Raw genomic sequence first — 16,163 nt, 5'->3', positions numbered from 1 at the left:
AGTAGTTAATTTATGCTTACACCTACCACTGCATGTGAGGCCTCACTAAAAGAATATGAAAAAAATTTAATATTACTACCTTCAAAAATAATTTGGCAGCTTCATCTCAAATTTAAAATTTCAAAAAGAATATTTTAATTCATCAGAGAATATCTTTTGATCGATTAGACCAAGTTGAAATAATTAATTATCCAAATTATTTAATTAAAGGAAAATCACAAAGACAAGTATAAATGCTCACCTAATTAAGCAATTAACCATGTTAATTCCATTTTATTTCTTTTTCAATTTCGATTAAATTAGAATAAAGTTTTAAATGATTCTCAACTTTTTTCGATCTTTATTAATTATGTGCACCTCTTAATAATTTGTATTTCCTAAATAAAAGTTAAGGAAAGTATCCAATTGGTTGATGTGGGGAGCCCACAATTTTCTAATTATTCTACTACTAATTACTGTTAATCAAAAATAATTATGTTCTCCCTAGACTCAAACTCATAATTTCTAATTCAGTATTTTCTGGAAAAAGTTGAATAATAACAGTCATGAATGCCTTTAGTTAATTAATTAATCCAGTCAAATATAATTAAAGGCACCATTAATTATATTATTGAGAACTCTCAATTTGAATAAATAGCTAGGGTTTGACTATATCTAATTAAATAAATCACATTAGTTGCAAGTGGGTTATATTTGTGATTAATGAATTGGAATAAATCATTTTTTTTAACTATATACTAATTATACGATAAATATATTACACCTGTTACATGATTAGTTCAAATTTAATCTTATATTATTTGAGCTGGAGTTTTACTTGAAGTAGTTGGGCTATGGCCGCTGCAGGAGGTAAACGTGGGTGCGGATTACAGAACAAAAACAGCTAGCCATGTGACCAATTATTAGGAAATCCAATATTACAAATTTTCTAAAGATATACCCACTTCATATATACAAGGTAATATTAATAATTAATTTGGAAAACATTAAATTAGTGATCACATGCTCGATCGATAACCGACAGCAAAACAAGACATTCTGTTACATGCCCAAAACACAAATTGCAACATCTGGGATTTTGCTTTTTCCACATTATATATACATCAGGAGAATATTAATTGTAAGGAGAGTGGGGTCCATGGGGCTGCTGGAAAAAAGGGTCACGAGAGAAAAAGAAAAAAAAGAAATTATTCAGATAATGTTTGATTGAAATAATAATTACAAAATAAGCGTAATATATTTATTATGTTATTAATTATTTTTTTTAAATTCTATATCAATTTAATAATAAATATATTATATTTATTATATAATTGATTTAACAAATTTAACGAAAGTAATTAGAATTTTTTAGAGAAAGAAAAAGTAACTGCACGGCTAGCACACGTGGTATTCATAATTTCATGCAACTTAATACTACCACAGTAAATCTATCCACAAAGTCTATATATATCCATTCCCAACCAATCCTCTATAATATCCCACCCTCAAATTAAGCGAAAATGTCCCGCAATTTACCTCTTTTCGCTTCGGTACTACTCGTGGCGGCAATCGTCGTAGTCGCCGGAGTTAAGTTAGAGAAAGATAGCTCCGACGACCACAGTTCCACCATCAAAATCTCACCGGCTCACGCCATTGCTCTATCTTCATGCAGCAGCACCTTGTACCCTGAACTCTGCTATTCAGCCATTGCTGATTCTCTCAGCGACAACAAGAAAGTGACGTCCAAGAAAGACGTCATCATTTTGTCGTTGAACGTCACCATTTCATCCGTGCAGCGGAACTACTTCGCCATAGAGAAGTTGCTTTATGCAGGGAAGAGTAACTTGACGGAACGGGAGAAGACGGCATTGCACGACTGCTTGGAGACCATCGATGAGACCTTGGATGAGCTTCACACCGCCGTTAAGGATTTGAAAGAGTACCCGTTGAAGAAGTCGATTAGGGAGCACGCCGACGACCTCAAAACCCTACTCTCCTCCGCCATTACCAATCAGGTGAAGAAAACTAATTAAAACTAGCTAGTCTGAAATTAGGTTAATTAATGATAATTAGGGCTAATTTTTTGTTAATTTGTAGGAGACCTGTCTCGACGGCTTCTCGTACGGTAAAAGCGACAAGCATGTGAGAGAAGTGCTCGTCGGAGGTCAGGTTCTGCGGGTGGAGAAGCTTTGCAGCAACTCCCTCGCCATGCTCACCAACATGACCGACACGGATATGGAGAACGAGAGGAAACTGAACGGCGGAAGGAAGCTGGTGGCGGCGGAGGACGGGAGCGGGTGGCCGGAGTGGTTGTCAGCTGGTGACAGGAGGCTGCTGCAGTCCTCATCCGTGAGGCCGGACGTGGTGGTGGCAGCGGATGGGAGCGGAAACTACAGGACGGTGGGGGCGGCGGTGGCGGCGGCGCCGGAGAGGAGTAGCAGGCGATACGTGATAAGGATTAAGGCTGGAGTGTACAGAGAGAACGTGGAGGTGCCGAAAAAGAAAACGAACATAATGTTCATGGGAGATGGGAGGAGCAATACCATTATCACCGGAAGCAGGAATGTACGGGACGGAAGCACCACCTTCAACTCTGCTACAGTTGGTGAGTTAATTACTTTTTCCTACATTCTCCAATTTTCTTCTTCAATATATAATTTCTCGGATATTATTATTCATGCATTAATGCACCACTTTCTCCTATTTTACCATTTAATGATGTTGTTTCTAGGTGGGGTATAATAAATATCACTTTAGATCTCGTGTAAATATATGAGTAGTGTAGATGTATTAGTAGTCATTTCTATATTTCCCTAATAAACTTCAAAATAATGGTCCCAGAAAAATGCTTTTTTTTTTTTAATCTAAAATAGAAAACCTTTTGTTGTAAAAGTAGTCTTATATACAGCACATTTTAGATATATCTATATAAACAATATAGATGTAATTAAAAGGAAATATGGAGTCGTTAGTTGGCATCTTATTTGTCTGATGAGGCCCGATTATTTTTTGGAAGATTCTAATTTGAATTTAATTTAGTTAAAATTTAAATCAATTATATAGTAAAAAAAATGAATCAATTACGTGATAAATATATTATACTTGTTATGTGATATGCTTGGGTAAAAGTTATCCTTATTTCTTACATGTACGCACGAAAGAAGAAACGATTCGTTTCCAAATTGAACCAACTCTTGTGTTTGTCCCTTAGTATCGGAGGTTCCATGAATTAAAGTGAGGTAGCAAGTGGGTTGCGTTTCCAGGTCATTGGGTGTCTATTACTTTGTTTTTGTGCTTTAGCAGCCCGGGCGTGTTTGATAGGGGCAGGGGGTCACTTATACTTGACGTTTACCAATCAATATTTGTCTTCCATTTGTTCCTGTCCTTATGTATATCCTATCTTTGTCTTGAGATAGACATTTAGGCTAGCACACAACTACTGTACCCACTTTCTTACACGAAATATCTGAACTAAATAGAGCAAATTGGATTTTTCGTATTTTTTCTTACTAGTATAATATATTAGAGATGCTAACGGGTCCATCTCAAATTGATTCGAAATAATGTAAATAAGAAGAGTCGGAAAAGATTCGAAATGGGTGGAATTTTATATGCATGAGTTTGAATATTATTTGATAAAGTTGATTAAGTCGTTTTGAATTAAAAATTCCTCATTTGGATATATGCTTATAAGGTTTTTCCATTAGTAAATGTAGTAGTTTGTAGGGAAATGATCAGAATATTTGTACGGCAATTTAAGAGAAAACAAAGATAACCTTATTAATTAACATACTATGATTACTCTAAATTATTACCAAAGATATAATTAAAAAATCAGAAACATTGACTAGTTTCATCATGGTATATATGCAAGTAAAGTAATGTGATAAAATTAGACACCATATCTTTATGGATCATCCAAGTTGTAAAGTTCTCCTCCCTAAAGCCAAGAATTGTTGTCGTCCAGCTGATTCCACGTTCTTCCCTTTCCACTTATTTGACTTTTACGTACAATAATTGTATCAATTTGCTTGCTTTTAAGATGCTATGATTTTTGGATAAGTGTACGTAGGTGCTTCTTCTCGTGTTCCTTCCTTTAATCACGCAGTTGAAAATGGAACCCTATGCATCTTATAACCCACAATGTAAATTTATGAGAAATTTTTATTTAAATTAAATTTATTTGGATCAAATTTAATATAAAATAAATATAACATATTTGTTATATTATTGGTCACTTTTTATTATTTATATAGTAATAATACGATAAGTATATTGTACTTATTATATACTTGATTCAAATTGGACTAATCTTGATCTAGTTAGCTCTGTGATTCTTATTTCTTACATTGTCAATGCGACAAAAGACTTTCTTAAATGCAACTTTAGTTACAAACTTGGTAAAATTTGGTAATTTGCTAATCCATCTACGTTCCCATTGCAGCTGCTGTGGGGGAAAGATTCTTGGCCCGGGACATCACTTTTCAGAACACGGCCGGGCCCTCCAAGCACCAAGCCGTGGCGCTCCGTGTGGGCTCCGACTTATCAGCTTTCTATAGGTGCGACATGCTAGCCTACCAAGATACTCTTTACGTGCACTCCAATCGCCAATTCTTCGTACAATGCTTGATCTCCGGCACAGTGGATTTCATCTTCGGCAACGCAGCTGCTGTATTCCAAGACTGTGACATCCACGCCCGTCGCCCTAATTCGGGCCAGAAGAACATGGTCACGGCTCAAGGCCGGACTGACCCCAACCAGAACACGGGCATCGTGATCCAAAAGTGTAGGATTGGGGCCACCTCGGACTTGAGGCCGGTCCAGAGAAATTTCCCTACATTTCTTGGAAGACCGTGGAAAGAGTATTCTAGGACTGTGGTGATGCAGTCGTCCATTACTGACGTGATTGATCCGGCAGGATGGCACGAATGGAACGGGAATTTTGCGTTGAACACGTTGTTTTACGGTGAGTACCAGAATACGGGAGCTGGGGCGTCGACGTCGGGGAGAGTGAGGTGGAGAGGGTTTAAGGTGATCACTAGCGCGACGGAGGCGCAGAGCTACACGGCGGGGAGGTTCATTGCTGGTGGTAGTTGGTTGAGCTCAACTGGCTTCCCATTTTCGCTAGGGTTGTGAGCTTTGATGTCGTCGTCATCGGTTTTTTTGTCGGAGTGTACTATATAATAATTTGTTAGATCAGAGCGACTTTAATTAATTGCTTGGTGTGGTGGATTTGATCAAGTCATCAATAAAATTTGGGTAGCTTTTCTTCCCCAATTTGTATAATCGTCATCATCATATAAACTTTTTGGCATGCTCAAATATGAAAAACACTTTAATTTGAATTCATTGGAGTACTTGAATACCATATACTAAAGTTGCATTTTCATTGATAATTTAATATATTTGCAATGAACCAAATTCAATAATTTTGTGTCCCATTGATTGGGTTATTGGTGCTTCTGTCCATTACTTTTGGATTGATGACGTTTAAGCAGCTTAATCCCCATAGAATTGTGGTTGTTAGTATGAGCTCTTAAGTGCCTGTCGTCCAAATCTGGGCCAGGAGTCCATTGGCCCATTTCAGATTCATTGCATTCTGACATGACCTGTAAACCTAAATCCTGGTGCAAGAAAAAACCCTAAATCCTGGTATGTATATATTTGAATGTGCATATTGATACAAATATATCTCAGTATTAAATTAGACTTTAATTTAATTATAATTTTTAACTATCAAAAGAATACATTTTCACCAATATGTAATATCAAAATATTAAGAAATTCTTACAACATGTAATATACCTTAATTGTGCGAAAATAGATACAAAAATAATCATTCAACCACAACAAAGTTAATGCTGTCCACTTGGGTGGACGAACATCGATACCTTTAGGCCAGGCAATGGGTTCGAATTAAGTGGATTTTGAAGTATTAAGTGGGCCTTGGGAATGAGTTTGGGTCTTAGTGATTTTAAACTTGGACCTACCCCGGCCGAACCCAAATCCAAACACACTAATTATTTTAAAATAATATATATAATATGCATAATGTATTTATACTTACATATAAGATATAAACATAATATTTTTACAAATTAAAATAATTTATAAATGTATACTCTAAAATTTATAATATTTAATACCTAAAACATGCATATATAAAAGAATAAATTTTTAATAAAAATATTAAGCAGGTGTATTGGATGGCAACAAAATATTATTGGCGAGGGGAGGAAGAGAAAGGTCATCTTTCCTATTAATGTAATCCAAGAAAAAAGAAAACAAAAAGGATTTTTGGTAGTAGGTGTTGGGCACCCCTTTGAAGTTTAATATCCCATGAAGCTACACCTGTTCTCTCACTATGTATGGATGTATGGGGTACCACCATTATTCACTTAGGATTTGTTTGGACACCGCCAAGAAATGGTCAAAACCAATAATTAATACAAGTATGTGTATGCCATCCATTTCTATACTTGATTCAATTTGCTCTCCACTCTCAACACCCACATGCCCCCACACCTTTCCCCATGGAACTCGCCACAATCAATGTCCACGAAATTCATTTTTATAATGCTTTTTTTTGTAAATAAAAAAACATTAGTATTTTGACTGCCCATTATTCAAAATTAATGATTATGTGAATACTTTTTCTATTGAAATACTAACAGAATCTAATGAAATTATTAAGAGTGAGAATTTTTGTAATTTATCATATTAAGGATCTCATTATTAATGAAACAAAGTTTAAAATGTGAGATGAAAAATATACTAATTTGAAAATGAGGACGAAAAATGCAATTTTTCCTAAGATGAAAAATGAAAAAGCAGCATCATCATTTCATTTGATTAGAAAAAAAGAAAAAAGCGCGTTGGCGTATGATCAATAATATATCATGATGTAAACGCAATCACGTTCATCCAACCACAACATTGCTAAATTAAACTAATGCTATGTCCAAGCATATAAGAAGAAGAAGAATATACACTAACAACCCACCCTTCACATTCCTATAAAACACACACACCCCATTGTCGTCCCCACATTAATTTGTTCATGCAACAATGGATACTATCAAGTCCTTCAAGGGCTACGGCAAAGTCGACGAGCTCCAACAAGCTGCCTTTAGAGCAAAAATCCGCAAGAGAATTATCATTCTTGCAATTTCATCTCTTCTGTTGATTGCCCTCATAATCGGAGTTGTCGCCGGAACTGTAGTTCACAACAACAACAAGTCTGATTCCGATGTTCCGTCTACTCAGAGTTCTCCGGTGGCGGCTCTTAAGTCCATCTGCAGCGTGACCCACTACCCGGATTCCTGTTACTCCAGCTTGGGTTCGTCCAACTCCTCCGACCCGGAGAAGATTTTCCAGTTCTCTTTGTCGGTGGTGATGGGTGCTCTGGAGAAGGTATCCACATTTCCGGACGAGTTCATGAACAAAACGGATGACCCGTTAGTGAAGGAAGCGCTGACCGTCTGCGGGACGGTGCTGAACCACGCCGTTGATTCCCTCAACGACTCCATCTCCTCCATGAACGTTGACGGCGGCGAGAAGCTGCTCTCCGTTCCCAGAATCAGCGACTTGCAGACGTGGTTGAGCACTGTGGTCACGGACCAAGAAACGTGCTTCGACGCGCTGGAGGAGGTGAACGCCACCTTCGTGGAGGAGATCAAACTTCTGATGAAGAACTCGACGGAGTTCGCCAGCAACAGTTTGGCCATAGTGTCCAAGCTGCTTGGGTTTCTAGGGGATCTCAAGATTCCAATTCATCGGCGGCTCCTGGGGGCGGAGGAATCGGGATTCCCGTCTTGGGTTAAGGCGGGGGACCGGAGACTCCTCCAGGCCAGCATGCCAAAGCCGGACGTGACGGTGGCGAAGGACGGCAGCGGAGATGTGAGGACTCTGAAGGAGGCGGTGGCAAGAATTCCGAAGAAGAACAAAAGGAGATTCGTTATATATGTGAAGGCCGGAGAATATGTGGAGAATGTGGTATTAGAGAAGTCTTTGTGGAATGTGATGATCTACGGCGACGGAAAAACCGCCACTCTGATCTCCGGCAGCAAGAATTTCGTCGACGGTACTCCAACTTTCTCCACAGCCACCTTCGGTAAGTTTTTTTATTACACATTTTCATCAATCAACAATGTTCCATGTTCATTAATATTTGAATTATTTTAGAATTTATAAAATACATTAATCTTAAATTTGACACGATGTTGCATTTATTTTTTAGTACGGAATTGTTGATAAAATATGAAATTTAAATTAAATGTGCTATTGACATTGCCAAATCTCATGTGATTTGATGCAATAATGTCATACACCTAAGTCAGTTATGCATGTTTTTCGTAGCATAATTGTGAAGAATTTGATACCCTACCATGTGCATTTTAGGTCAACATAACTTATTTTTGCTGCGCTGATATTGGTAGTTATCAACATCATCTATCCATTTCAACCCTAACAACTGTTGGAACATGTCAATTGTTAGAATCTTGCACATCAAATAAAGGAAAGTTTTTACTCGAATTTGGTTGTGTGAGTGGTCTTTTTTTTAAATTGTATGTTAATCACATGACAAATGTATTGCACGTGTCACATGATTGGTTCAAATTTAATCGAGTTGAATTTGGGCAAAAATTTCCCGATAAACAAAATACTATTGATGAACATAAACTGAGATTTTTTTAATTTAATAAGCACGTTTCTATGTATGATGAGGACTTTGTATTAATAGGACAACATGTGATTATACTAATCTAGTGACATAAATGCTCTTATAATAAGTAAATTTTTTTATGTAATCAGCTGTTGTTGGAAAAGGATTTATCGCTCGAGACATAGGGTTCAAGAATACTGCCGGGGCAATAAAGCACCAAGCAGTAGCCCTTCGGTCGGGTTCTGACCAATCCGTCTTCTATCGTTGCTCGTTCGACGCATTCCAAGACACCCTTTACGCCCATTCCAACCGTCAATTCTACCGCGAGTGCGACATAACTGGCACAATCGACTTCATCTTTGGAAACTCGGCCGTCGTCTTCCAAAACTGCAACATCTTGCCTAGACAACCTCTGCCTAACCAATTTGTGACAATAACTGCACAGGGAAAGAAAGACCCTAATCAGAACACAGGCATTTCCATTCAACGTTGTGTGATGAACCCTCTGGACAGACTCACTGTGCCGACATACTTAGGCAGGCCATGGAAGGATTTCTCCACGACAGTTATCATGCAGACCAACATTGGTGGGTTCTTGAGCCCATTGGGCTGGATTTCTTGGGTAAAAAATGTGGATCCACCAAGATCCATTTTCTATGCTGAGTATCAGAATACTGGGCCGGGTTCAAGCACGAGAAATAGGGTCAAGTGGGCAGGGTACAGGCCCACACTTACAGCCGCAGAGGCCTCTAAGTATAATGTACAGACCTTGATTCAAGGCCCATCCTGGTTGCCAGCTACAACTGTGGTCTTTGATTCAACCTAGAAAACAACTGATCTATACACTCTTACTACACTGTTTTTTGTTTATCTTCTCTAACATTTCTGTTTTGTAATATTAATATATTCACACACTTGGGAATTTTGATTTGACGAAAACTTCAAATTTATAACAACCCATTTATGATTGTCTTTTTCTCATAATGTATTCATAATTGATTAAAGGAAGTTAGAAATTTATAGGGCGTTTAGTGTTACTTTCAAAAATCAATTTTCAATTTTATACTATTTGAAATTTCGAAAACTTGTTTCTTTTAGCTCAATCCTATTGAAAATCTTGCATGCAGCTTAATTTACTAAAAACACGTTTTTCAAATCGCTCTTCTGTATCTCATCATTGTATAACATGACATGTTGTCACGTTATGTTGACTTTTTAAGAAATAAGAATAATATTATACTATATATACAAAATACCTATATAAAAAATCAAGTCTAAACAGATTTTGATTTAGAAACATAGAATCAGAAAGTTAGGAAGGATTTCAAGTGCTAAAGAAGTAGGTTGTGGTCCTAATCCGGAAGACAAGTAGGCAACTATGCCCCCAATACCCACAAGACTAAGACAAACCTGTTGTGTATTTTTCGGTTGCTCCTCACTACAGAGCTGTTGGGGATTAGACTGCGAAAAAACATCAAAGTTTGAACATAAAAGAAGATTGTGTGAGAGAGAAGGTGTTTGTCAAACTATAAGTAAAAAGTTAGGAGGGTGTCTGAGGAACTATTTATTTATTTATTTATAATAATATTTTATATTATTATTATTATGTCTGTTTGGAGAAGAAGTTAAAGCGACGCAAATCTCAATTCCAACCCAGCTGCTCAGGCTGCCAAACTTAACTGCCTCTGCTGTCCGTCTCATTTTCCTATGTAGACTAGAACTTTAAAACCTCTGTCCAAGAAAACGCCCCCAGGTTTTTCTTCTATAAATCCCCAAAATGCGAAAATTCGCAGCGGATAAATCCAGAAATCTTTTAGCCCACACCAACAATTTCACTTCCGTGTTGCAGCATCCCACCGCTTCACTTTATTCCTCTTCTTCTCATTCTCAAAAATCTCAGCTTCTTTTGCGTTTTTTGAACACCACCGCTGCTCCTAATCCTTCTTCTTCGGAGTCTATGGCTTCTGATTATTCGTCCACCCCTGTTAAGCTTGATTCAATCAATCCTAAGGTATTCTACTCTTATTCTTTGTTGAATTTACTTGAGGCCGGGTTCATTCTTCCCTCCCCCCCCCCTCCTTTGTTTTTTAAAATCTTGATCTGTATTTTGTGTCTCATTTTGGTTGATGCTTTATGATGTCTTTTGTTTTGATTTGTGATCGTTATTTTTTTTTTTGCAGGTGTTGATCATGGCTTCTGAATCTTGTTTTAGATGGAGTGTTTGATTTTTAGTGCCTCATTATGATTTGTGTCTGTGTGTGTTTTCAACTTTGTGCTCTTGAGCTTCATCTTCTCATTCGGGTTTATTTCTTTTGTGGCAAATTCTAGAGTTGACCAGTTCCAATGGAGCCAGTCCAGTGACCAGTTTCCAATGGCCGGTAGAACCGGCCATTGGATTATAGGGGGTGAGAGTGGCGACGGTCATGGATGATTTGGTCCATTGGAACCGGCCCATCCAAGAATTTGACGTTCTTTGATGAAGGATGTGGGGTCCAGGGTCAGGGGGTGGTGGGATGATCACTATATCCCTTTTTCTGCTGCTTTTGTGTTGTTCTAATTTTTTTTTTAATCAGATGTGCTTTCTGATTTTATATGTCTTTTTGATAATCTTATAAAATAGGTCACCTTTTAGATAGAGCAGTTTCTCTCTGTTTTTCTTTTTATCTTTTGGTGGTTATTTGAGCTTCTGTTGGTTCAAGAATAAATCTTGTAGTTGCATGATTGCTTTGTTTCGCTTTTACCATTGTTTTCATTCCTAACTGGTTTTATTCTTCAAATAATTTCTCTATATGTTATCTAAAATATGTAAGACTACTCGATCTGATTTCTTTTCCTTCTTATTGCTTCTGAGTTTGGTTCTGAGGGCTGCTTTTAGGTTTCAGCATTTGATTACTGTTGGAAGTATGTTTGCAGAAAATATCCTTTATAAGTTAGTAAACTTCTTTTCCAGGTTCTGGAGTGTGAATATGCTGTCCGTGGCGAGATTGTGACCCTTGCTCAGGTAATGGATTGTGCTATTTTGTTTCTGAAGATATAGCATACTATATATTGTGGGGGCATTGTTTAACATGTTTTCTTTGAACAGAAATTACAAGAAGAATTGAAGAAGAACCCTGGTTCTCATCCTTTCGATGAGGTACCTGTTCCTACCTTGAGAACATGAGGACTTTCTTCCATCTACAAGAGAGCAGTCATTTTTTAACAATGCCAATGGTTTTAAACTACTATAAATGCTATTTGACATATGGTTTTCCTGTGTTCTCGTACGAACTACTACTTTATTTGGTTGCATGGACTTGTGTGGCTTCATTTCTCTATAATTTAAATGATAAAAGATAATTTTTTCCATATTTCTAACTCTGTTCCTTGTTTCGGCAGATACTCTACTGCAATATTGGAAACCCTCAATCCCTTGGCCAGCAGCCGATCACATTTTTCAGAGAGGTGTGTAAAATGCATTGATCCAGCGAACTTAAAAAAGGTTTCAGCACTTATGCTTCTTCATTTCTAATTTCAGGTTCTTGCTTTATGTGATCACCCTGCGATCTTGGATAAAGCTGAAACACAAGGTTTGTTCAGGTAAAGGCAGCCACTTTTGTATCCTTAATATCTGTGCATGATACACATGGAAACTTTAATTGTTTTATAGTTACTTGTGCTTGTTAACTAGTCCTACCCGAAGGATTTGATGATTTCTCTCAACACCATGTGGTTTCAAAGGAAAAGATAAATTTTTTATGTTGCAAAAGCAAAAATGAGATCCCAAGTTGAAACTCTGCATGGTGAAGAGAAAAAACCATGAAGAAGGAGTGTGTGCATTGCAGAGAAATTTTAATTAGAATGAACCTTCTTCCTCTGAGTTTCATCTTATGGACATTGCTTCTCATAGATGAAACAAATTTCTTCGTTTTGCTTCCACATGGAAATTTCTTGGTATTGCGTCATGGATAGTGAAAGTTAGAGAGTCCACGCTTTTCTGTAGCATAACTGAATTTTAAGTTCTTTGATTTACGTCCCATTGATCCAATGTTTAATAGTAATTAATCTTCTGGTGGATCTCTAGTGCTGATTCCATAGAACGAGCGTTTCAGATACTAGATCAAATTCCTGGAAGAGCCACTGGTGCTTATAGTCACAGTCAGGTGATAATGGCCTCTCTTGTAATGTTATTCTCAACAATTACTTAAACCTGGTTTGCTGATATATCAAAGTTTCCCTTTTGCTGTATGAAACTAGGGTATCAAAGGACTACGTGATACAATTGCTGCTGGAATTGAAGCTCGTGATGGATTCCCAGCTGATCCCAATGATATTTTCTTGACAGATGGTGCAAGCCCAGCGGTAGAGATATTGTTTCTTATATATTTATCATGCAGGAGATTCAGAGAAACTATAGGGAGAACAATTCGGATGTACAAGTAACAACACTTTTTCCTTCTCTTTCTAGGTTCATATGATGATGCAGCTGCTGATACGATCAAAGAATGATGGCATTCTCTGTCCCATTCCACAATACCCTCTTTATTCTGCTTCAATTGCTCTCCATGGAGGCACTCTTGTACGCATTCCTTTTACTAATTGGGTTGAAGGGTGTATAATGTTTCCAGCACCATTTTCACATTTTTTATTATTTTTCAGGTTCCTTATTACCTCGATGAAGCAACGGGGTGGGGCCTGGAGATCTCTGATCTTAAAAACCAGTTGGAAACAGCAAAATCAAGGGGTATTAGTGTGAGGGCCTTGGTGGTTATAAATCCTGGCAATCCCACTGGGCAGGTAAACAATTTCTGAATTCTTGAGACTTTAGAGATGATTTTTCGCTTTCTGTTTAGCAAATTGTGGTTATTGAAATCTGATTTGTCTTTCAAGTTATGACCAAGTCTCATGAAATTTAATGCTTCCTCTTAAAGGTTCTGGCTGAGAACAACCAACAGCAGATTGTGGACTTCTGCAATAAAGAAGGGCTTGTTCTTTTGGCAGATGAGGTAACTAAGATTCTTTAAATCCCTGGTTCAGACACTGGGTAGTTTGCTCCCAAATTTAGTGTCTAGTGAAATCCTGAACTTCTGAGAATAATAGTCTTCAATAATGTTGGTTGGATCTGTGCAGGTATACCAGGAAAATATATATGTGCCTGATAAGCAGTTCCACTCTTTTAAGAAAGTTGCTCGGTCTATGGGTTATGGGGAGAAAGATATTTCCTTAGTGTCTTTCCAGTCTGTGTCGAAAGGTATGGTGGCTTAAGTTTAACACCCTTGGTAGTTTCGATTAAGGAACCTTTTTGAAGTTTATAATTTTCTGTTTTTCCTGCTCCTAGGTTATTATGGAGAGTGTGGAAAAAGAGGAGGTTACATGGAAGTCACTGGTTTCAGTCCTGAGATAAGGGAGCAAATATACAAAGTGGCATCAGTTAACCTTTGTTCTAACATATCTGGTCAGATTCTTGCAAGCCTCGTCATGAACCCTCCAAAGGTTAGGTATCTTTGTCTCCTGTTCTGATATTCCCCGATGTGTGCGCAACAAGAGGAAAAAAGTAAAACAAATAAGAACAGTGATGAAGAAACTGAATTATCCTTTCATCACATGCGAAAATGTAAAAAATTGTATGATATCTATGCTCCTTTGTTCAATTGCACACACCTTTACTCTGTGTTCCGCATATTTAGAAGTTCTTATGTAATGCATGCAGGTGGGGGATGAATCCTACGAGTCTTATTCTGCTGAGAAAGATGCAATTCTATCTTCCCTAGCACGGCGTGCCAAGGTTAGTCTTTGACTTGAGGTTTAAACAGTCTTCTCTTTAAACATTCTTTCTTCGATAGAGGAAGTAAGAGATCTAAACACGTGCAAACAACTAAGAGTAAGTGAAGAAACGCTCTGTGATAAACTAAGTAGGTCAAATAACATGTGAAAACACAATGTAAACAACTGTGGTGGAAATGAAGACTTTTGGGATGGCTGCTGTTAAGAGATTTGAAGAAACTCAGGATAGTTTTATGTACATTTATGCACGTAAGGAAAAAGAAAACGTTAGGATTAGTCTATTGGTTGATGTTTATGGGTACTTGTAGGCTTCTATTTTGAGCACAACTCGCAACACTTATGTGAATTTTGTTTCTTTGATTTTGAAGCTTGTTTCATTGGTTGCTGATTTCAGAAACTTGAGGAGGCATTTAATGGTCTCGAAGGTGTGACCTGCAACAGGGCGGAAGGAGCAATGTACCTGTTTCCTCGCATTCAATTGCCAAAGAAAGCAATAGAAGCAGCAAAAGCTGTTAACACAGCCCCAGATGCATTTTATGCTCGTCGTCTTCTCAATGCCACTGGAATAGTTGTTGTTCCTGGTTCTGGATTTGGGCAGGTAAATTCCCATCAACATGAAGTGAATGAAGTACATGCTTTTTCTGCATTTCTCAATAAGCTAACAACCAGTGATCCTCAGCTTCTTATACAAATCATCCAAAGTGATGTTAGAGAGGAGTCATTTGGTTATCTAGTGATGATAGAACTGGCTTTATTACAATCTGGCTATTGAGTTCAAGTTAAATCCCTTGTTGTAGCTGGTGAGTTTCAGCTGATCACTATGGTTCCATTTTCTGGTAGGTTCCTGGAACGTGGCATTTTAGGTGCACCATATTGCCTCAAGAGGACAGAATACCAGCCATTATTTCGCGCCTCACAGAGTTCCACAAAGGATTCATGGATGAATTCCGCGATTGAAGATTCTGCAATCGACCTCCAAACGCAAGCAAATCTGAAATTTTCCATGCCAATTTTCTAATTTCTTATGAAGAAGGGAGACAAAAAAGGGAAAAGAAAAAAAAAGGGTAAGAGAGACCTTGTGTACTACAATAAGGCGCTGAAGTTTTCAGTATGTTGTAAGAAGTCTGGGCCGTTTGGTTTTATTTTCAAAAGTCAATTTTCAGTTTTACATTATTTCAAATTCTAAGCTTGTTTGTTTAGCTCAATCATCATATTGAAAATGAAGCAATAGAAGGAACCAGGGAGCATGAGCAATTTCATTTCCTGAGACAGAACATGATCCCCACAAAACCTTCACCCCAATTTGCCAAAACAATTTTATCCTCTTTCACTCAAACAAGTCTTGACAGACCAGCAACAGATTAGAACTTCCACTCCTCCCAAATATCACAGTCCTGCGAAAGTCCATCACAGGGATAGGTATCATCCCTTAAAAGGCGAAAACGACGAAGCAGATTTAGCAGATCATAAATGATTTATAGCGTAATGCCAGAGACTTAAATCCATAGATCTCATGAGACCCGCCCACTATTACTACTGAAAAAGCCCTGCCCTTTTCCTTTTGCTACTAGGAAAGTAAGCAACTTCTATTAGGGGCGGACCAATTTCATCACAAAAAATTCGTGTAATTCTAAGCTCACCATATCAGCTGAACAAATACAATAACAACAAAACACCCAATGTACTAGCACAGCATTCAGAAGAAAAAAAGGTACCTCTTACAAACTCAACATGGAGAAAAATAAAAAGAAAA

General features: G+C 37.6%; 3 protein-coding genes across 4 annotated transcripts; all 3 read left to right on the top strand.

Moving 5' to 3' along the window:
- Positions 1-1,468: 1,468 nt before the first annotated feature.
- Positions 1,469-5,259, top strand: LOC105157884 (pectinesterase). Its single transcript, XM_011074389.3, has 3 exons — positions 1,469-1,997; positions 2,080-2,587; positions 4,427-5,259. Exons 1-3 carry the CDS (start codon positions 1,503-1,505, stop codon positions 5,116-5,118), a joined length of 1,695 nt encoding a protein of 564 aa, XP_011072691.2. The 5' UTR covers positions 1,469-1,502; the 3' UTR covers positions 5,119-5,259.
- A 1,678-nt stretch (positions 5,260-6,937) lies between these two features.
- On the top strand, positions 6,938-9,663 carry LOC105157883 (pectinesterase 3). Its single transcript, XM_011074388.3, has 2 exons — positions 6,938-8,095; positions 8,797-9,663. Exons 1-2 carry the CDS (start codon positions 7,051-7,053, stop codon positions 9,471-9,473), a joined length of 1,722 nt encoding a protein of 573 aa, XP_011072690.2. The 5' UTR covers positions 6,938-7,050; the 3' UTR covers positions 9,474-9,663.
- Positions 9,664-10,248: 585 nt separating this feature from the next.
- Positions 10,249-15,590, top strand: ALAAT2 (alanine aminotransferase 2). Of its 2 annotated transcripts, XM_011074387.3 has the most exons (15): positions 10,265-10,658; positions 11,598-11,648; positions 11,733-11,783; positions 12,026-12,091; positions 12,165-12,226; positions 12,711-12,789; positions 12,884-12,988; positions 13,095-13,205; positions 13,286-13,423; positions 13,558-13,632; positions 13,757-13,877; positions 13,965-14,119; positions 14,337-14,411; positions 14,805-15,008; positions 15,251-15,590. In XM_011074387.3, the coding sequence occupies exons 1-15, from the start codon at positions 10,425-10,427 to the stop codon at positions 15,365-15,367; spliced, it is 1,644 nt and encodes a 547-aa protein (XP_011072689.1). In that variant the 5' UTR covers positions 10,265-10,424; the 3' UTR covers positions 15,368-15,590. The 2 variants fall into 2 exon arrangements, with proteins under 2 accessions (XP_088734538.1, XP_011072689.1); XM_088878412.1 differs by lacking the exon at positions 15,251-15,590 and having other exon boundaries at positions 10,249-10,658; positions 14,779-14,981.
- Positions 15,591-16,163: the final 573 nt, after the last annotated feature.

This window comes from Sesamum indicum, linkage group LG3, assembly GCF_026168435.1.
Source record: "Sesamum indicum cultivar Baizhima isolate 11 linkage group LG3, ASM2616843v1, whole genome shotgun sequence".
NCBI lineage: Eukaryota > Viridiplantae > Streptophyta > Magnoliopsida > Lamiales > Pedaliaceae > Sesamum > Sesamum indicum.
Note: the sequence above shows the minus strand (reverse complement) of the source record. Positions and strands in the feature narration are given on the sequence as shown.